Consider the following 22,997-nt stretch of genomic DNA (forward strand, 5'->3'; position numbering starts at 1 on the left):
AAGTTTTCCTTAAAGAAGGTTAGGGTCAAAAAACTTCAAGTCTGTCTGTCTGTCTCTCCTCCTCTCTGTCTTTCCCTCCTCTCTCCATTTCTCTCTGTCCTATCCAACAACGACAACAACAATAATAACTACAACAATAAAACAACAAGGGCAACAAAAGGGAATAAATAAATATTAAAAAAAAAAAAAAAAACTTCAAGTCTTTTTTTAATGTTTATTTATTCCCTTTTGTTACCCTTGTTGTTTTATCATTGTGGTTATTACTGTTGTTGCTGATGTCATTGTTGTTGGATAGGACAGAGAGAAATGGAGAGAGGAGGGGAAGACAGAGAGGGGGAGAGAAAGACAGACACCTGCAGACCTGCTTCACCACCTGTGAAGTGACTCCCCTACAGGTGGGGAGCCGGGGGCTCGAACCAGGATCCTTACGCTGGTCCTTATGGTTAGCGCCACGTGCACTTAACCCACTGCACTTGTACCCAATTGCCAACTTCTAATTTTTAGTTCAAAATGTAAAGAGACAAGGTATAGCTATAGTCACTTTGTTAGATCCATAAGTAGAATGACCTGCAGGGAGCAGGCTAAGTACCAGTGCCCTTTTCTTCATCTCACTAGAGACGAGATTTATAGGAAAGCCCCTTATAAAGCACTCTCCCCATACTGAAATTAGATTACGAAAAGTCCATTAAATGATTTATCAAAGAAATACTATTTGTTTTTTGAACTAGTTAAGATTTTATAATTTCAAATTCAAACATATTAACACTTAGTATACAAGACCCCAAATATCTAGTATTAGAAAAAAAAATGACATAGGTACAAGAAAGAAATCATTTTCAAAATCTACAAAACTAGTTTCATTTAACTCATTAAATACTGTCTTATGATACAAAAAATGTGTGACTGGAAGCTCTCTACTTAAGATGTTACCTTTACAGTGGACTGGAAGCACGACACTTGCTGAAGTTGCCTACCAGAATTGCAATCCCATACCTACATGCATGTTAAGAAGTCATTTCTAAACAGAATTTAGAATTTTATTGGGTAACTTTTCTAACGATTCAATCACAAATACTATACATTCAGGCAAAAACTTTTAAGTAAGGGATAAAATATTTAGTATTTAAACTGGTGACAAAATAATGATAACAGTAGTCGCTGGCCTAGCAGAGCAGGCCTGCAGTCACACGTAAGTCTGAGCTGAATTCTACTAGCGAGGCATCTGAAAATGCCAACAGAAAGGATAGTTTGAATCCTGAATCTTTGCAAGCACTCAATTTTATATGATTTGACATAGGAACACTCTGGAAAGAACAGCTCAAGTCACGATGTCTCCATCAGTCATAAGTCTTGTTTTTTTTTTTTATTAAAAAAAATACGGTTTAATATTTACTTGATTTGGTTTGATAGGGCAGAGAGAAGCTGAGAGGGAAGGAGGAGAGAGAAGGGGCAGAAAAAGAGAGGCACCTGCAGCCCTGCTTCACCACTCATGAAGCTTCCTTCCTGCAGGTGGGCAAGGGAGGCTTGAACCCAGGTCCTTGTGTTTAGTAATGTACATACTCTCCCAGGAGTGTCACCATCCAGTACCCATCGATAAGAAGCCTCAACCTATTTTCAGTCTAATATTTTTAAATGCTTAGGACCTAAGAAATGCTTTATGAATATGAGAACATAATCACTTTTGCTAGAAATAGGAAAGACTAAATCTGCATAGCTACTCCACTTTCTTGTGGTTTAAGGATACAATGACTGTTCTATCAGCAGATGCTGTCAGAAAAAGCTGATTTTTCTCTTCACAGGCTTCTATGGAAGGAAGTGTAGTTATAGCTGTTATTTTTTTAGTGTGTCCATGGAGCTCCAAAAGTTTTTCACCCGTCTGGAACAACAAAAAATATGTTAATAAGCTCAGAATGCATAACTTACATAAATGTTAAGTATCAGCGTTAAGAAGAATCACCATGGGGCCAGGCGGCGGCGCACCTGGTTAAGCGCTCACATTACAGTGCACAAGGACCCAGGTTCAAGGCCCTGGTCCCCACCTGCAAAGGGAATGCCTCATGAGTGGTGAAGCAGGGCTGCAGGTGTCTCTCTGACTCTTTCCCAATCTGTCTCCCACTCTTCTCTCAATTTCTCTGTCCCTAATATATATATGATGAAGAAGAATCACCATGAGGGGCCAGTGGTGGTGCACCCAGTTAAACACACATAGTACTAAGCTCAAGGACCCAGGTTCCAGCCCCCACCCCCCACCTGCAGGGGGGATGTTTCAGGAGTGGTGAAGCAGGTCTGCAGGTGTCTCTCTATCTCTTTCTCTCTCTATCTCCCCCTCCCTTCTCAATTTCTCTCTGTCCTATATTAAAATATGGGGGAAAATGGCGGCCTGGAGCAGTGGATTCCTAGAGCTGGCAGTGAGCCCCAGTAATAAGCCCTGAAGGCAAGAAAACAATAACAACAACAGAAGAACCACTATGTGGAAAACACATTCCATTTAAAATCTCCTTGAACTTACAAGTCACCTTTAAGCAATCTAATAGAATTTCAGTACATGCTGTAAGAGTAGTCGAACTGCTTTATCTGTTTTCTAGTAGAAGAATATTAAGCCGGGCATATTTGACAGCAGATTCAAAGAAATATCCTTTCCGTAGAATCTCAAAGTGGTAAGACATAAAAATTAAGTAGTATGGTCTGTAGGTGGGATGCCATCACCTGGCATTTGCGGAGGCCTGTGCACTCAACTGCACGCACCACCCCCCTGCCTCAACCCGAGGATCCCTCACCTAGCTCTCCACCATGGAGATGAGCAGTGGCGCACCCGGTGAAGCGCTCACATCACTGTGCACAAGGACCCAGGTTCAAGCCTCTGGTCCCCACCTGCAGGAGGGTAGCTTCAAGAGCAGTAGAGCTGTATTGTAAGGGTTTCTTTCTCTCTCTCTCTCTCTCTCTCTATTTGTGTCTCTTTCATAAAAGAAAAAAAAGGGGGAGCCAGGTGGTGATGTGATGGGTTAAGCACACATGGTGCAAAGCGCAAGGACCAGGCGTAAGGATCCCGGTTCGAGTCCCCGGCTCCCCACCTGCATGGGAGTCAGTCGCTTCACAGGTGGTGAAGCAGGTCTGCAGGCGTCTGTTTTTCTCTCTCCCTCTCTGTCTTCCCCTCCTCTCTCCATTTCTTTTTGTCCTATCCAACAACAATGACAGCAATAACAACGACAATGAACAACAAGGACAACAAAAAGGAAAAAAATAAAAAATGAAAGAAAGAAAGAAAGAAAAAGGCAGAGGAAATAGCCACCAGGAATGGTAGCTGAGTGCAGACAGCAACCCCATCGATAACTCTGGTGGCGAAAAATCAAAACAAATCCAAAAGAGAAAATAAGTCATGGGAAGAAATAAAAGTATGTCTCTTTCTCTCTCCCCCCCCCCCTCTCTCTCTCTCACACACACACACACACACACACAATTTCCCCCCAGTAACAATCGGCCATTGATAAAAGCAGCATCAATCCCTTTTCCCACCCACTCAGCACCTCCCTCCGGCTCTCAGTGATTCCCCAAGTAGTGAAATACAAAATCACAGTGTGAATATTGGGCCGTCAGAAAAAATCATGATGTATCTTTCTATGACTTCTCAACGAACCAATAAAATGTGAACTGTAAAACTTCCCAGCTGTGCGGAAGATGGTCTGGTGGTGGCTTGCCCAGTAGGTGCCTATTACCATGGATTGGGACGAGGATTCAAACCCCCCCCCCCCCCGCCCAGTCCCTACCTGCAGGGCAGAAACTTAATGAGGTGAAAAGGCGCTGAAGGTGTCTCTCTCCCTCTGCGTCTCTCACCTCTGTCGAAATACATACATAAATAGATAAGGAATCAATCAATGGAAAAGAGAAATGACCATGGCTGCCAGTGGCAGCAGAGTAACGCAGGGACTAGGCCTGGTTATAATCCCTGTGCCAGAAACAGGATGGCGAGCAAAATGATGTGCTAAGGACCCTGCAGAGAAGCTGCTCTCAAGGGGGCAAAGTCACTGTGAGATGATGATCTGGGTCAGGAAGGCAGCAGGAAGTTTGTGCAAAAGACTCTCATGCCTGAGGCACCAAGCTTCCAGGTTCAATCGCCTCCACCATCATGAGCCAGAGCTGCGCAGTGTTCTGGCTAGAATCTGAAAATAAATAAATGAAGAGAGCAATCTGAGTTATCAAAAGATGAGGAGGAAGGGGCTGGGTGGTGGCGCACCTGGTTGAGTACACGTTACCATTCACAAGGAGCCGGGGTTCAAGACTCACCTTCTGTGTGTGTGCGTGTGCGTGTACGTGTGGGGGGGAAGCTTCATGAATGGTGAAACAAGCAGGTTTCTACAGGTTTCTCTCCCCCCCCACTCTTTCTATCTCCCCCTTTTGCCTCAATGTCTTTATGTCCTGTCCAATAAATCTGAAAAAAATGGCCTCCAGAAGCAGTGGATTCATAGTGCTGGCACCCAGATCCAGCAATAACCCTGGAGGCAAATAAATAAATAAATAAATAAATAAATAAATAAATAAATAGTCACCAGAAGTGGTGGGTTTCCCATGCAGGCGTGGGAGAGAGGGAACGAGATCGTGGAGAAAACTGATAAAGCAGTGAAGCTTCATTCCTCTGGCTGACTTTGTCATACAGAAATAGACACAGACACACGACAAGAGAGGGAAGGACACACAGTGCTGAAGTGTGGTGCAGGCCAAGCTCGAACCTGAGTCAGATGCAGGGAAAAGGAAGAGCCTTCCCAGTTAAGCTGTTTTGTGGACCCACAGAAACAAAAAAGCCTTATATTATTATATTCTCAACAAAGCACATACTTTTGAAAGGAAAAAATGTCTTCTACAAAAATAAACACAATTCTATCTTCAGAGTCAGCACAGAGTTGCTGGTGAGTTTTCTTTCATGAATTAAATTTTATTTTCATAATTCAGCATTTGTTTCTTAGTGAAAAACTTGTCACAGAGAAATTTTCTCTTGCAGGAATGAGTCATTGTATCCACATGTCAGCAACTGTCCTACATAAACCATCCCCAATAAGGTGATAAAAAAAGAGAAGAAATTTTCTCTACTATGAAATTCTGCTTCCCATTCTAAAAGGGTTCATCCTAAGTATTCCTTTTAAAGTATGAAACAGTCTAAAACCATGAAGTGGACATGCAGCGATAACTCTAGATGGGGTCCAATTATGTCTCTACTAAGCAAGCCACACAGACGCGGTACCTACCTGGGCGTTCCACACCACCACAATCCCATCATCACCAGCAGACGCAAATCTGGTTAAAGGGAAAAAGAGAAAGTCAAGGGAGAGATCACTGGTGATGGTTAACTGCTCAGGTTTCTGGGAACTATTCAACCTTACTCGCGGGGTTTTTACTCGCTAGTATGAATGTGGAGTAAGTCGGTTTAGCAAGTACTTATGAAAAACTTCTAGAGGCGGTGATAGGGGTTGTGATCCAAAGAAAAGAAGAGCATTCAGAGTCACAGTGAAAAGCTGCTAGAAAATGTACAAATGAAAGAGACCTAATAGATGAGCTTTAGTTTTTTTTTTCTTTTTTGTGAGGATGATCAGCGCTCCACTCCAGGACACAATGCCCCAAGGATCAAACGTGATGCCATGACACATTCAAGGAACACACTCTAGTCACGCACGGATCAGCCTCTCCACCCACTGGAGTTATCTGTATCAAGTGTAACATTTTTTTCTAGGCTAGCTTCACGGGACAGAGAGAGAGAGAAGAGATCCAGGAACCAAATTCGTGGTGGTAGCAATACAAATCTTTATTCATGCGGGAGCCCAGAGCCCGGTGTGAGCACAGCGGGTTTAGGCCACGTGGAGCTAGCAAAATGGCCGCCTCCCGCTGTGCACACCAGCCCTTCTCCAGGTCAGGATGTGGAAGAGAAAGAGAGAGAAACCAGGAACAGCAGTGGGCTTTATAGAGTAAAAACGGAAGTGGCAAGTCGGGAACGGGATTGGCTAGGAAAGGGGGTGGAGAAGACAAGACACTCTGGGAAGGTAGAAGGCTGGCGGGACTAATGTACCCTGTAGGCATGGGTGGGGATCTTTCCGCAAAACGATGATTATGTAAATAGGCCGTAGTATCAGGCAATGCAGGGGAGCTGGTGTAATGCCCAACAGTTTTTAGCTGGGATAAGTGAGCAAATCCTTCTGAGATTGTGTATTTGTCCTTAATTAGCAGTCACCAGTTTATTATAATGCGTTATCTTTAAAGTTCTCCCTTGCTCTAAACTTGTATGATTACATCCTGACTTGGTGAGAACCCAGGCTGGGGGACAGCTCCACTGATGGCAAGGGGAGGCTGACTCCATACTCTTAGAGGAATTCATTCTTTCTGTTTTCTCCACAAATTGTAGACACTTTTACTTTATTCTTTAAAGCCAAGATCTCTCCTTTCCTCCTTTTGAATCTTTGATCCTTTCATGAAATTTTTTATCTTTTCATGATGATCTTTGATCATTTCTTGATTTGAAAGGTTTAGGGGTTTTGGGGAGATTTATTAAATTTTTTAAATATATTTTAAAACATTTTATTTACTAATTAATGAGAAAGATAGGAGAGAGAGAGAGAGAGAGAAAGAAAGAACCAGACATCACTCTGGTACATGTGCTGCCAAGAATTGAACTCGGGACCTCATGCTTGAGAGCTCGGTGCTTTATCCACTGTGCCACCTCCTGACCACAAATCTTTTGTTTTCTAATGCTGGAAAGGGGAAGTTTGTTTCATGCCATGAGAAAAGAAGACCTCAGGGGGCCGGGCAGTGGTGCACCTGGATGGGCACACACGTTACCGTGTACAAGGACACAGGTTCAGGCTCCTGATTCCCGCCTCTACAAGGGGGTCGCCTCACTGAGCAGCTGTGAAACAGGTCTGCGGGTGCCTGTCTTTCTCTCCCCCTCTCCACCTCCCTCTCTCCTTTCAGCTTCTCTCTGTCCTTTCACATAAAATAGAAAGGAAAAAAGTGAGAAAACAGAATCATTGGCAGGAGCAGTGGATTCACAGTGCCAGCACAGAGCCCCAGGGACAATCCTGGCTGCCATTAAATATATATAGCGAATATATTCTATGTCTCCTTTTTGCCTTCCACTCACCATACGTGAGAACAACAGTATGTACCGGGAGAGCCTGAGGGCGCTTCTTCCCGAGCACGTGCTCTCTGGGTTGGAGAGAACTCGACTGGAGCCAACCTAGGCTGCTGCGTGGGAGAGGGATCAGGAATTTGTGCCAGGCTAGCATCGCAGGAGAGAGACTCTGGGACTCCCGGAGCCAGAAGGCAATTCCCAGTGTGTTTAATCGGAAGAGCAGCTGTATTTATACTCGCCAAGTAGGGTGGAAACAGGATGTGACGTAGAGAGGGTGGAGCGAAAAAAGACTGGTGGAAATCGGGGTGTGACTAGGAGAGGGGGCGGAGCAAAAACGACATCATGAACCAGTGCGGATTCAACCAGTGCCCTGGAGGCAGGCAGGGTGGTGCTTAGTTAACAGTGGTTTATGTAAACAGACCGCAGCTTTAAGTGGGATCAAACCAGTGCCCTGCAGGCATGCTAGTGCTTAGTTAAGCAGGGTTAGAGACAGAAGCTTTAAGGGGGGGGCGGAGAGCTGGCATACTACCCAACAAGTATGTATTTTGTGTAGAGTGGAAGGCATCTGTGACACAAACACAATCTAGAAGAGCAACTTGGTATGCAGGACTGCTCGTCATGTTTGTTGCATTCTAACGAAATCCAGAAAGTACTGTTCTCAGCACAGGGATGGGCAGACGGTAGCCACATTACCAGTGTGCCACGCGGTGTGTTGCTAGTGATGTGATGACACACCTGTAAATGACTCAGGACTTAATTACACTGGAGTCAGAGCTGTCCCCTAATGTCACTCTTTTTTTAACATTTATTTTATTTATTCCCCTTTGTTGTCCTTGTTGTCTTCTTGTTGTTGTTATTGATGTCGTCATTGTTAGACAGGACAGAGAGAAATGGAGAGAGGAGGGAAGACAGAGAGGGGGAGAGAAAGACAGACACCTGCAGACCTGCTTCACTGCCTGTGAAGCGACATTCCTGCAGGTGGGGAGCCGGGGCTCATACTGGGATCCTTACTCCGGTCCTTGCGCTTTGCGCCATCTGCCCTTAACCCGCTGTGCTACCGCCCGACTCCCTAATGTCACTTTTATTCAACAGAATTCAGGTTTGCTTTTCAGAATATAAGGGGGGGGAGTAGCAATACAGAGAGTCAGTTACAAAGTGCATACAGCTGTCTCCTTGTAGTTATCAGCCATTAATACATGACACTCTACCAGCAGGTACGACTTTAGAAAATTGGTAACATTTTTACATGAATGTTAATGGGTTTTGCAAAACCAGATATATATATATATAACTGGGGGGAAGCCTAGGGGGGCAGAATTGACATACTAGGAAATAAATACTTTAGCAGAACATAGCCCGTATAAACAGGGCTTTTTTATTGTTATGTGGAAAACTGAGAAATGTTATGCATGTACAAACTATTATATTTACTGTTGAATGTAAAACATTAATCTCCCCAGGGAGTCGGGCTGTAGCGCAGCAGGTTAAGCGCACATGGCACGAAGCACAAGGACCGGCATAAGGATCCCGGTTCAAGCCCCCGGCTCCCCACCTGCAGGGGAGTCGCTTCACAGGTGGTGAAGCTGGATAAAAAAATAAAAAATAAAAATAATCCTCTAATAAAGAAATTTAAAGGGGGGGCTTTTAATTTCTTAGGTAACTATGTAGAAACTACAAAAAAGGCTAGTTAAAAAAAAAAAGCCTCTATTTCTTTCTTTCTTTCTTTGCTCCACCCGGTGGAGCACACATGTTACACAATGCAAAGGACCAGGGTTCAAGCCCCCAGTCCCTACCTGCAGGGGGGAAGCTTCACAAGTGCTGCAACAGCATCTCTCTAAAAAAAAAAGCCTATTTCTCGGAGCTGGACAATGGCTCACGTGGTAAAAACACACCTGTTACCATAAGCAAGGATCCGGGTTCAAGCCCTCAGCTCCCACATGCAGGAGGGAAGTTTCACAAGGGTGGTGCAGTGCTGCAGGTATCGCCTACTGCCCCTTTCCCTCCCTGTCCCACTTCCTCTCACCCTCTATCAAAACAGGAAAAGGAAAAAAAAGAAAGAAAGAAAGAAAAGGAAAGAGAGAAAGGAAAAAGAGGAGAGAGGAGGGCAAGGCAGGGGAGGGGAGTGCAGGGAAGGGGACTGAGGCTGCTGGGAATACTGCCCTCAGCACCGCAGGCGCCAAGCACCAGTGCCAACCCCAGAGGAAAAAAAAACAAAACCTCGTACTAGTGTGTATCCTTATCTTAAAATGTAATAAAAATGTAAAATATAACTGCTCCGGGGGTTGAAGATCAATCTAGAGATATAATTTGTTATATATAATTACAAACATCTTCTGAATCAAATACTAAACATGCTTCTAGCATCAAAGTGGCTGTTGGGAATAAATCTTTAATAGCTTATATTCTGGACTTATTGATTTCCTTTTAGTTGTACCATGATGGTGGTGGTGGGGGTGGGGGGGTTAGGACTCAAGGTCTCACATTTTCTTTAGTATAAGACATCAATTTCTATTGATTCTTCAAACTCCAATAATTGCTTTTCTCCCTGTTAGAAGACAGCAAGTTTAAAATACATACTGTTTTTCTCACCCTGATTTTGAACTTCTCATTATTGTCTTATCCTGTCTGTCTCACGAGTTCACAATGAGAAAAGACTGAACAATCGAGAATTTAGAAGTGAGACAGAGTGTGTTTTTTTTCTTCGAACTTTAATTCAATCAGTCGTAAATAAAAGTTAAGTCTAAACACTGTTCAAAGGTAATTTATGAAGTCACAGGCAGTTTCTCGCTGCTCACAGGTCAATTATCGCGTGATTGGACTACGCGGGTCTCTCAATTCTCTTACACATTCTATTCATGTACTTCTCGTTCCGACTCTCTTTTGCCATCTCAGTGCTTATTAGTAGCTGCTCTAAAGAAGAAACATGAAGCTTTACCACACAAAGTGTCATGACTTCTGCATTAGTAGCGGCATTAGTGACTCAACATAACTTATTAACATAACATAATAAAGGGTAGAGGTGAAAATGACCCATTTTACTAGAAGAATGACTGAAAGCCAGGTGCAGTATACTGGCTTATCTTACACTAAATTATTGTATTCTACTCAGCCAAATACACGTTATCTCCAAAAGAGCTGCGAAAATTCAACCCAAAATGTCATAGTGTACGATATAATAAAATTGCGGGGAGTCGGGTGGTAACACAGTGGGTTAAGGGCACATGGCGCAAAGCTCAAGGACCAGCATAAGGATCCTGGTTGGAGCCCCCAGCTCCCCACCTGCAGGGGAGTCGCTTCACAGGCGGTGAAGCAGGTCTGCAGGTGTCTGTCTTTCTCTCCTCCTCTCTCTTCCCCTCCTCTCTCCATTTCTCTCTGTCCTATCCAACAAAGACTACATCAATAACAACGACAACAACAAACAAGGGCAATAAAAACGGAAAACAAATGAAGTTTTAAAAAAAAAGATCATTAAAAAAAATTGCTGAAAGGTAGTAACAAACTATAAAAAGAGTGGGGTTCACTAAAAATGTCAGTAAGGTTTAAGTTATCAGATGAACACAATGACAATATTGCTACAGTTTATACACAATAAATTTTGTAAATTAATAGAAATACAAAGAATAAAACCTAAAGATAAGATTTTAAGAAAAATGTTTCTTTACTGACAAGCACAAAATTATTAGTGATATTTCATGCTTAGTATTGAGAAAATGCCATGAGCAATTACGTATGTTTCTTGCCTGCAGATCTTAAAATTTAGTTATTTAGAAATGGACATCAAATCTAAGACATCATCAACTGTAAGCTGTTCTGTTACCCTATGTACTCCCAAGGAGAGTGCAGCATATTGTAACTGGAGGGCACCTTTAATTATATGATGCATCCAAATTTTAGAGATGTTAAAAGAACAAATGAGAGGTTCCTTTCAATCAGTGAAATGCCATAATTTCCATATTAATAGATCTAACAAATCCCTGATTTAAAGCACTAAGGAAATGCTTTCCCAATGAATAAATGAAAGAATAAGCAAGTATTAAAGTGTTACAAGTGTTTTTTGAAAGATTGATGTTCCTGATAGGACCTCATTTTTTACCACTATTGATGTAATGATGTACCATCACAACAAAAACTGAAATTTGAAAAAATTAAATCTACCTCACACAAAAAGAAATCCCTTCCTTCTGTCATGTTCCTGCCTTGTTTTTTTTTCCTCTTTTTATTTTTTATTTTAATTTATTTATAAAAAGGAAACATTGACAAAACCATAGGATAAGAGGGGTACAACTCCACACAATTCCCACCACCAGAACCCCGTATCCCATCCCCTCCCCTGACAGCTTTCCTATTCTCTATCCCTCTGGGAGTATGGACCCAGGGTCACTGTGGGATGCAGAAGGTGGAAGATCTGGCTTCTGTAATTGCTTCCCCGCTGAACATGGGTGTTGGCAGGTGGATCCATACTCCCAGCCTGTCTCTCTCTTTCCCTAGTGGGGCAGGGCTCTGGGGAAGCGGAGCTCCAGGACACATTGGTGGGGTTGCCTGTCCTGGAAATTCCGGTTGGCATCATGTTTAAGCATGTCCTTCATGTGTCCTTAACTTAAAGCCAAGTCTTAAGAAATACTCATGACTAAACAAGTATGGCCGTGGGGGGTAGATAGATTAATGGTTATGCAAAGAGACTCTCTTGTCTGAGGCTCCAAAGTCCCAGTTCCAATCCCCTGCACCACCATAAACCAGAGCTGAGCAGTACTCTGGCTTAAAAAAAAAAAAAACCACAATGATCCTGGGTCCATACTCCCAGAGAGATAAGAGAACGGGAAAGCTATCAGGGGAGGGGACGGGATATGGAGATCAGATAGTGGGAACTGTGTGGAGCTGTACCCCTCTTATCCTACAGTTTTGTTAATGTCTCCTTTCTTAAATAAATAATTTTTAAAAAAGACTATTCAAGTAAAGGAATATGCGACAATCATATACATGATAAAACACTTAGCAAGATGAAGCATGCTTGAGTGACTACCTAAATCAGAGTTGGAATACTGTAGCCTCTCCTGCTGTGAGGACTAAAGGTCATTGTGAGAGGTGATTCACGCATTCATTCAAGAAATACTTAAGCACTAGCTCTATATCAAGCATTAGCAAATGAAGCATATAGAATATCAAGTATATGTAATTTATGTTTATAGTATATGTATCTGTGATTGATTATGAAAGTAAAGGCAATTAAAAGTGGGGGGGAGAGAGAGAGTTTGTTTCTTTACCAGAACACTACTGAGCTCTGGCTTCTGGTGGTGGTGCTAGGATTCGAACCTGAGATGTTTGGTGCCTCAAGAATGAGACTCTTTTTACATAACCATTCTGCTATCTCCCCAACCTAAAGAATAGTTCTTACTGTCCAAGAGTTCACCATCCTGCCTGTCAACTCACTCAGCTCTGTCACTTAGACCTGTCTCAGCACACAGCGCTTTTCCCCTGTAAATACCTTCCCCTTCGGCTTCTCAAAGGAAGCCCTCTCATGCTTGCCGACTACACACAGAAAGTGAAGTCAACAGCTGCAGAGGTTTGTGTACTGGGAAATGTATTCACAAGTGATCGTTATGTTCAGCACCTCGTTGCTTCCTTAAAGAGGGGAGGGAAAGAAAGACTGCTGCTTCCCCGTCCACGAATTCTACTCTAAAAGGCCTCCTGCTCCTCTAGGATAAGGGAGCCATAGTCTGAGGCGGCTCCCTCTGTCCACCCTGCTTCCTGCTCTTTTCTTTTATTGCCGCCCCCCTTACACACACACACACACACATCTTGTGCATGCTTAACTCCAATTTAAAAGGTTCCCAGGAAACCCAGAAACGAGAAGGTTCTGAATCACTATTGGGGCCGGGTGGTGGCGCACTGGGTTAACCGCACATAGTAGGTAGTTCGAGGCCTCATGCAAGGATCCAGGTTTGAGGACCAGGCTCCCCACCTGCAAGGGGGGAGGCGGGGTCACTTCACAGGCGGTGAAGCAGGCCTGCAGGTGTCTGTCTTTCTCTCTCCCTCTCTGTCTCCCCCTCCTCTCTCCATTTCTCTCGGTCCTATCCAATGAAATGCAAAAAGTGGCCTCCAGGAGCAGTGGATTCATAGTTTTGGCACTGAGCCCCAGTGATAACCCTGGTGGGAATAATAATATTAATAATAGTAAAATAAAAAAATAGACTACTGATTTGCATTCTCTGATTATTATTAGGAAGCATGCTCTTAAGTTCCCATATTGCCTTAAGGATGCAACACGGCGGGCCGGCAGGACAGCTCGCCTAGACAGTGCCCCTGCATCATGCACGCTCAACGCCACCTCACTGGAGGAAGCCTCAGGGCTGCGTTCTTTCCCTCTGCGACACCCTCACCCCTACCCCCATTTCTGTTTCTTTCTAGCGGGGGGGGGGGGGGGGGAGGAAGCAGTGGAGCCCAAGTGTCAATAAAAATTAGCAAGGAAAAAAAAAAAAAAAAAAAGAAGGCCGTTAACTGTGGTTTGCTGTCAGTGAGTCATAAAACTGGCGTGGGTTTTCGTTTTCCATGACTGTGTGGCTTCACCAGCCATCGAGGAGCTCGTTCTGCTCTCCGGCCTGGCATTTCATGGGTCACCTGATTCTTTCCCCATCATGATCATCATCCCGCACAGCCTTGCCTGCTTCCTGGAGGAGCAAGGGATGGTCAAACGAGCAGCCGAGAAGACTGTTCGTGAAATGCGTTATGGGCTCAGTTTTAGTTCACTGCATCCAGCACGTAAGCATCACATGGAATCTTAGCACGCGCCGTTTGGGGGGAAGACCCTCGCTGAGGCTTGGCCTTCTTCAGTGGTCTTCCAATCAATATGACCCTCACTTCATGTGCAGAAAATACCAAGGAAGGAGGGAGGAGGCAGCTGTCTGTTAAAGAGTACACAGGATTTGTTTGGTATCTTCAAAAACCAATCTAAGAAAATTTTCCACTCAGTGATTTTAGCTGGGCCACCAAGAACAAGTAAATCCTCTGGCAAAACTCTCAATAAAATGAGATTATCTAGAGACCTGAAGCATGAAACCAGATTACACCTGGCAAGAAAGAAAGGGAGGAAGAAAGGAAAAGAGAAAGAGAGAGAGAGAGAGGAGATAGTGTCTATAAAAAATAAATGAAAACAGAAAATATAACACTATTTACTTTAAAATTGGAAGATGTCTCTATGGTAATACATAATGTAGAGATGCAAAGACAATAGTCATTTTAGCTACTAGACTAGGAGTGAAACACACTGATTGTGTTATGACGATATTTACGTCAGCTGGTGATGCCCATGTCCTTATAACCAGTAGAAACTGGGTTCTGATTTTTCACGCTACAGAACTGAATGAAACAGACTGGGCTGCCACCGACTGCAGAACTACCTACCTGCTGCAGGGAGTCTGACGGGTTATTTTCACTTTCCTGCCAAGCCCCCCAAATCAGTTCGGTTCTGTCTTGTCTTTTCTTTGATTCACTATAGCAAATGGTAAGCAGGGCCACAAGTCCATCTCCCTGTGCTCACCACTCTCTGCAAACGGACTTGATTCCTTCTCCCATCAACAAGTAGAGTTTATCTACTCACTGAATGTGCACCAGCTCCTAATTTTTAAAAAATATTTATTTATTTATTTATTTTCCCTTTTGTTGCCCTTGTTGTTCAACATTGTTGTGGTTACTATTGTTGTTGTTGTTATTGATGTCGTCATTGTTGTTGGCTAGGACAGAGAGAAATGGAGAGAGGAGGGGAAGACAGAGAGGGGGAGGGAGAGACAGACACCTACAGACCTGCTTCATCGCCTGTGAAGCGATGCCCCTGCAGGTGGGGAGCTGGGGGCTCGAACCGGGATCCTTGCGCTTTGCAACATGCGTGCTTAACCCGCTGCACTACCGCCCGATTCCCTCCTAATTTATTTTAACAATAAAATAGCAGCAAGCATGCTGAGATTTTAAGTGTTTTACACTCTTCTGCCCTGGGCTGGCCCATTTGCTAGTATAAAAGCATCACTGTCTATGAGGCCTGGCAGTGGAACATCTGGTTAAGTGCACCTGTGACCACATACCACGACCCCAGTTCAAGCCCCCTCGTCACTCCCTGCAGGTTGGAAAATTCAGTCAGTGAAGCAATGCTCTCTCCTTCTCTTTCTCTCTCCATCTCTACCTCCTCTTTCCCCCTCAATTTCATTCTGTCATAACAGATAAAGATAAAAGATGTATGTCCATGATGACTACTTGAACAAGCACATGAGCCACTACGGGGAGAGACTAACCGCCCCAGCTGAAGCCGTGACGATGAACTAGCCAGCCTCGTCCGATCTGCCCGTGGACCACAGGTGCTTAGCTGAACCAAGCAAGGTCAGACTGACCCTAGCACGCATGAAAAGAGCCCCACAGCTAAGCGTGGTCCAACTTACCTTCTTCCAAAACGGTGGGTGAGAGAAAAACCGGTTGTTTTAAACTGCTTAGTGAAGAATGGCATGTGACAGAAAGAGAACTAGGAGATTCACCTAGAATTTCTTTCTGTTTATACAACATTTATTATATCATTGAAAAACCAAAGAATACACACACACACAAAAAAAACACTGTGGAAAAAGTCGTCAGGTAACTATCAGCACTGTACAAGATCATTGCTCTACAGGATGGATTTTTTTTTTTGCACATTCTAACAATGTAACAAAGATGGCCAAGAGGACAGGTAGCAGCAAAGGTAGGCTCTAACAGTTAATATAAATAATCACTAAAATACCACAACTTGAAATGACTCTGCATATTTTTGCTTTATTTTTCTTAAAGTTATTTTAGTATTCCTGAAGGACCACATGGAGTGATTATATCTTAAGAAGTTATTTTTTGGGAGTTGGACGGTAGCGCAGCAGGTTAAGCACACGTGGCACAAAGTGCTAGGACCGGCGTTAAGGATCCCAGTTCGAGCACCCGACTCCCCACCTGCAGGGGGGTCGCTTCACAGGCGGTGAAGCAGGTCTGCAGATGTCTGTCTTTCTCTCCCCCTCTCTGTCTTTCCCTCCTCTCTCCATTTCTCTCTGTCCTATCCAACAACGACATCAATAACTACAACAATAAAACAACAAGGGCAACAAAAGGGAATAAAATAAATTTAAAATTTTTTTTTAAAAAATGAAATTATTTTTTTAACCTATCTAGTAACTTATAGTGGAAAAGATATGATACAAGAAAAATCTAGGTGCCAAAAAATCCTACTGCTGCGAAGATATCTAGTTTCAAAGATACGAACACTTAAATCAGGAAGACTACTCCTAAGACTAGTGGGTATTACAGGAACTGAAATCAGACTCTGTAAACTGCTGATACGTTGTGCTTTTGTTTTCTCACGTCACAACAGCAAAATGGTGCTGGCAGGTTAGTACTATTTTGGGTGGCTGGAAAAGTCAGGAAGCATTTTTGCAAAGGAAAATACGTCAGGGCTTTTCTGACAACCCACTACATGAGGCAAGTCCTTCCAAGCAAAAGTCGAGGACAATAATTTTGGCTGAACTTTGTCCCAGTCTTCAGAAGGGAAGTGATTTATGGTGGGGTCCCAGATGATGTTAGAACTGGGGGGGGGGGGGGTGACCACGCAGGAAAGATGAACCATGCCACTAATGGCTGGCGTGCTGACCTATGGGCTCTCAGCTTTAACTCCCCAAGTGGAGCGGGCAGGGTCATGAGACAGGCTGGAAGCTGAGTTCAGCTATGCCTATGTAGTGAAAGCCCAAATTCCAGCCCGAGTCTCAACTCTGATACCATCTTCCAGACAATATTTGCAAGCAGCAGGTTGACTGGTTCCTTACCTGTACGCGTCTAACCGCACCAGAAACCGCACAATATCATGATGAGCTTTCAGGACAAGCAGTTCCGTGTAGGGGTTCTGGGTTTGTTCTTCACCCACTGTCTGCAAAGGAGACTTCTTACATGAGAGAGAGAGAGAGAGAGAGAGAATGTGACTTAAGACAAAAGACCATATTGGAACAAAGCTACATGATATAAAGCCAGGTCGGAGCACAGTATTGTAAAAGCTACAAAACACCATGGTTTTTTTTTTTCATTTTCATTTTTATTTATAAAAAGGAAACGCTGACCAAAAAAAAAAAAAACATATGATAAGAGGGGTACAACTCCACCATGCTGTCATGCTACATTAATTCCACTGATATCCGTCAATGCCAGTACTGTAAATGTCAGTATGATAGAGATTTCGTTTCTTCTGAGACAGGAAGAGTCTCAGATGAAGTCAGTGTGAGAAAAGAGCGCCGTACCCAGTACACTGGTATCAAACGAAGGTTCTCTAGCACGCAAGCTCTGTGCTCTCTCAGCTGAGCTACTGTCTCCACTCAGCTAAGCATTTCACAGTGGGTGTTTCTCATTCACACTTGGCAAAAACGGGGAACTGGATGGTGGAGCATCTGGCTGAGTGCACATGTTACAGTGCGCAAGGACCTGGGTTCAAGCCCCCACTCCCCACCTGCAGAGGGAAAGCTTTACAAGTGGTGAAGCAGGGCTGCAGGTGTGTCTCTTCTCTCCCTATTCCTCTCAATTTCTGGCTGTCTCTATCAAATAAATAAAAGATAATAAAATTAGAGACAAACTTGGCAAAAAAAAAACAACCTATGGGTCAAAGGATTAAAATATAACATAGACTAAAACAGTACTTAGTCCACGTCTGATATTCAATATGTGTTTGCTGAACGGATAAAGGTGAATGAGAGAATTTAGGCAGTGAATCCGACACTGGACGATACTACTGACAACTGCTTGCACGTAGTGTTATGACACAGTAGCCCTCACGCCAGGCACTGTGCCAAGCATGTCTGGTGTATAACTCAGTAATTCTCTTAGGGACCCAGTACTAGTCAATATTTCAACGAAGAAAAGAAAAGTTCTTGACCTTTAAACAGCAGTTTAAACTGCTCAAACTTCCACACAGTTAGCATTCTGAAGCTGCTAAGTTCTTTGTTGAGAGAGAGCTCTGCTGTGTACACCAAAGGCTGTTCAGTACCCCCTGGCTTCTACACACTAGGTTGTCAATATAATCTATTAAATATAATAAATATAATATAATAAATCCCAGCAACAACAACACCCCAGCTGTGTCAATGAAAAGTGTCTCTGCATTTTTGTCAAATGTCCCTTAAAACCAGCCCAGCTGTGTCAATTACAAGTGTCTCTGCATTTTTGTCAAATGTCCCTTAAAACCACCCCAGCAGGAAAACACTGTTTAAAGGAGAAAGCGAAATTAAAAGGTCTTGTGGGGCCGAGTGGTGACACACCTGGCTGAGCGCACATGTTACAGTGCACAAGGACCCAGGTTCAAGGCCCCGGTCCCCACATGCAGAGAGAAAGCTTTGTGAGTGGCGAAGCAGTGCTGCAGGTGTTTGTGTCTCTTCCTCTCTATCTCTCTCTTCCCCCTTGATGACTATCTTTGTCCAACAAATAAAATAAAATTTGAGAGCATATTGAAAAAAAAAAAAAAGAAAAGAAAACTTAGGGGAAAAGTTCTTGCATAAGTTCTAGGAAACCACTGTTTCCAGTAATGTACAAATCCATGGCACTTAAAAGCACTTTCATACGAGGAAATGCACATCCCAACGTGCAAAAATGACATTTCTGTCCGAGATATCCAGCCAAGGCAGTGGAGACAAGCAGAAGTGAAGAGTCTGTAAACTCCACACCACTTCCCCCAAATGAAAACTGGCTAGTTATGGGAGGACTATTCAGAGTCTATGACTAACCAAATACTTGGGCTAATACAACAGGTAGCATATGGAGTACACAATTTTCCACAGTCTTCCAAAAGTCTTGGCATGTCAGCCTATCTGAAATAAGCTTGACTTGATCTTAGGAAATACTTCTTAAAAATCAACAAATCTCAAGTACAAAAGCATGAGGAAGGAAAACTGGGAAGTCAGGCTGCCGACAACCCAAGTCGAAAATTTTTTAACAAACACTTCTGTCACAAATTAAAAAAATAGTGGTCCGGGCGGTGGTGCAGTGATAAAGCTTTGGACTCTCAAGCATGAGGTCCTGAGTTCAGTCCCCGGCAGCACATGTGCCAGAGTGATGTCTGGTTCTTTCTCTCTCCTCCTGTCTTTCTCATAAATAAATAAAATCTTTAAAAAAAAAAAAAAAAAAAAAAAATTAAAAAAATAAAAATCAAATTCTCATCTGTGTAGCATGTGAACTAAATTGCAGACCTCACCGTGTTAAAGGTTCCAAAATCATTTCATTTAAAATCTTTCAGCTCTATGTCTCATCTGAGTCCACTCAGTCACATGGGCAAAGTATGACGTAACACTAAAAACACTGGGGCTTTTTAAAGTGTTGAGGTCAGTGTGGGGGGCTCTCAATTTTCCTGAGTAAAGTTTAAAATTCCTGAAAATCATGCTTTCTCCTCTCTTTGTTGAGTTTATGTATGACGAACCTTTAAACACATGGAGAATGAACTTGGCCCAAATCCCCCCAATATATAAGTTTGAATTAATTAATTAATTATTAATAAAATTAATAAGAATAAAAATTAATAAGAATTAATAAATAAAATTAATAAGAAAAATCAATTGGTGATGGGAACTGTATGAACTTACAGTCCTGTTATCGTACATCCTTTTTAATCATTATTAAATCACTAATCAATAAAATTTAAAAATTAGTTATAGCACTGTTGTCTCTGTGAGACAGTGCAATTAGCTGTACCCTTCCTGAAAAGAACAGCTCATATTGGGGGGAAGAGACAGTAACTCAAATGAACCCAAAGTGGAAAGTAGCAGTCAAGAGTTTGTTTCTAGTTGGGGGGGGGGGGGAGATGCTTTATTTTAATTTTATTTATTTAATCTGATAGGGCAGAGAGGATTGAGAGGGAAGAGGAGATAAAGAAAGGCAGAGAGACACCTGCCTGCAGTCCTGCTTCACCACTCGTGAGGCTTTCGGGGAGAATCGTTTTAACATTAAAACCAGCTTATTTTAAGAAGCCAGAGACAGGCTGCATCCCCAGGGTCCATCCACACGCCCTTTAGCAGGTGGGAGGCACAGCGCAGCTGCAGAAGGCCCCGCCCCTCCACCCGCAGGCCCCGCCCCCAACCATGGGCCCCGCCCCCTTACGCAGGCCCCGCCCCCACCTACGGCCGGGAGCCGGGCTCAGGCCTCCGCGGGGCTTTACCTCGGCCAGTCCCTGGGGCTCGCGGGCTCCGCCGATCAGCCATCGCAACATCGGGGCTGCAGCGGCCTCTCACCCGGCCCGGGCCCCAGTGCGCCCCAACTCCGCGCGGGGCCCCGGCTCCTCCTGCCTCCCGCCCAGCAGCAGCAGCTCAGACGCGAAGACTCGCCGGTCCGGACGGGCCACTTGGGCGACGGAGAGCAGGGGACAGGCTTTTTGACCCCGACGGGCTGCCGTACGGAGGCTCGGCCGAGTTTAGGGAAGCTGCGGCCCGAGCCAGTGGGCGCCCACTGAGCATGCGCGGGGCGTCCCCTGCTTTGCGCGCTGAGCCTGGGCGACGCCAGCGGCCCCTGCTGGACGCACGTGGAACAGCACCTGGAGCGGCGCAAACAAGTGTCCTCCAAGATGCCCTCCAAGATGCCTACGGCCTCCCTGCAGACGACCTCCCCTCCCCACAGCCCTGCCCACCAGGGAAAGATGGAAGCCGGCTGGAGGTGGGGGTGTGGACGCACCTGCCAACGCAGGTGCGCAAAGCACAAGGACCGGCGCAAGGATCCCGGTTCGAGCCCCCGGCTCCCCACCTGCAGGGGAGTCGCTTCACAAGCCGTGAAGCAGGTCTGCAGGTGTCTGTCTTTCTCTCCCCCTCTCTGTCTTCCCCTCCTCTCTCCATTTCTCTCTGTCCTATCCAACAACGACGACATCAATAACAGCAACAACAATAAAAAACAACAACAAGGGCAACAAAAGGGAATAAATAAATAAATAAATATTTATATTTTAAAAAAAGAATTTGGGTCCATGCTCCCAGCAGGGGAGAAATGTTAGGGGGCAGACAACCAGAGGGCTGACCTCCCTGGACAGACGACCTCACCCGTGTGTCCTGGAGCCTCCCCTCCCCAGATCCCTGCCCCACTAGGGACAGACAGACACAGGCTGGGGGTGTGGATCCATCTGCCAACACCCAGGCCCAGCAGAGACGCAATTACACCTTCTGCAGCCCATTAACAACCTTGATCTATATTCCCAGTGGGGGAGAAGTGATAGGAGGAGGAAGATAAAAGGACTCTGACACCCAATTCCATCAGCACCCAGAGAGAGAGGAGGGACATAAGGAGGTAGTCATGTTGTCATGAGTGGCTTGTGGGGGAGGGGGGACTGGATCAGGAAGAAAAAAAGGGGGCAACTATGTGTAAATGTGGACAGATAGCTGTAGAGATGAGGGTGGGCCCATGTCCACAACCTTAGGGGAGCTGCGGTGGATTGCAGTAGGGAGACTGAAGATTCAGAACCCTGGTGGTCCGAGTAGATGGGGATTTATAAATCAATATTAAATCACTAATAAAAATTTTTAAATGAAATAAAAAGAAGATGGAGTAACACAGAAACACTGGTCCCCCATCCATGGTGCTCCCTTTATGGCAGTCCTTAGCTCTCCCCGGGGTGCTGAGGCTCTAACACCGGGCATTGTGTACAGTACAGTAAATGCTGCCCCCCATTCTGACCCCCAAGCTGGACATTTTTAATGAATGAACTGTGAACTGTGTCTCAGTAAACAGCTTTTTGAAATTCAAGTCACCAAGAAATCTAAATTGTTTACGGTGGGCCAGCAAAATACCTCACTTGGCTGTTGTGCGGCTTTGCCATATGCCCGGGTTCGAACCTGGCTCTCATGGGGTCTTGCTATTCTGTCAGCATATGAGAGGAATTCTAAATCCTCATTGAACAGGGCTAGGTCTCCGTCCACTTTTTTTTTTTTTTTAACGTTTTAGTTATTATCAGATAGAGACAGAAATTGAGGAGGGAGGGGGAAATAAGGAAAGAGCGAGGCAGGCTGGGAGTATAGATCCACCTGTCAACACCCATGTTCAGCAGGGAAGCAATTACAGAAGCCAGACCTTCCACCTTCTGCAACCCTCAATGACCCTGGGTCCATGCTCCCAGAGGGATAAAGAACAGGAAAGCTATCAGGGGAGGGGATGGGATACAGAGTTCTGGTGGTGGAATTATGTGGAGTTGTGCCCCTCCTATCCTATGGTTTTGTCAATACTTCCTTTTTATAAAAAAAAAAAATTTTTAATTAAAAAAAGGAAAAAGAAAACCTGTAATGCAACTCCTTTCTTCTTTCAAGATTAGAAAAGAAAAGCAAAAAATTCACCAGTGTCTAGATAAATCACCATAGCCACAGATACTGAAACTGTCTTTTCTTCTAATTAGCAAAGGAGTTTCCTTGGGAACTAAATGACTCTCCCTCCCTCATTCATTCCCTCACACACGGAAGAGTCATAGAATCCTGCCTTACAGTACTAGAGATGACATAAACAAGTTGCCAATTTTTCCCCCAAGCTTTTTAAAGAACTACTTATAAGTGTCCCTTGTTTTCATTGTTGTTAAGTTTCGTTAATTCTTCATATACCTGGGGCACTGGTCCTTTGTTGGGTACAGAGATTTTTGCCCATTTAGTAGGAGGTCTTTTTGTTTCCATGATAGTTTCTTTCAACGTGCAGACTCTTTTTCAGTTTGAGGTCATTCAAATGTATATTTTGGCTACTGTTTCCCTTGACATTAGAGTCCACTCTCCAAACATACAACAGAACACAACCATTAGAAAACATGAAATCTTGCCTTTTTGCTGCAATAAGGATTGATCTGAAAGGAGTCGTGCTAAAAAAAATAAGTGAGCAGAAAGACAAATACCAGGTGACCTCA

The 22,997-nt window shown here is 44.1% G+C and overlaps 1 protein-coding gene across 2 annotated transcripts in view; it reads right to left on the reverse strand.

Annotated features, from left to right (window-relative positions):
* WDR41 (WD repeat domain 41) overlaps positions 1-20,702 on the reverse strand; it is a 41,763-nt gene extending 21,061 nt beyond the window's left edge. Inside the window, exons 1-5 of one of the 2 annotated variants that reach the window (XM_060201075.1) lie at positions 20,295-20,702; positions 16,933-17,045; positions 5,238-5,286; positions 1,745-1,876; positions 931-993 (exon numbers count right to left, since the gene is read on the reverse strand). In XM_060201075.1, coding sequence (XP_060057058.1) covers positions 931-993; positions 1,745-1,876; positions 5,238-5,286; positions 16,933-17,045; positions 20,295-20,345 — 408 coding nt within the window. In that variant the 5' untranslated portion in view covers positions 20,346-20,702. Of the gene's footprint in view, positions 1-930; positions 994-1,744; positions 1,877-5,237; positions 5,287-16,932; positions 17,049-20,294 lie in introns of both variants that reach the window. The other variant, XM_007519003.3, reaches the window with a different exon arrangement.
* Between the last annotated feature and the right edge of the window lie 2,295 nt (positions 20,703-22,997).

Source organism: Erinaceus europaeus, chromosome 11 (genome assembly GCF_950295315.1).
Source record: "Erinaceus europaeus chromosome 11, mEriEur2.1, whole genome shotgun sequence".
Taxonomy (NCBI): Eukaryota; Metazoa; Chordata; class Mammalia; order Eulipotyphla; family Erinaceidae; genus Erinaceus; species Erinaceus europaeus.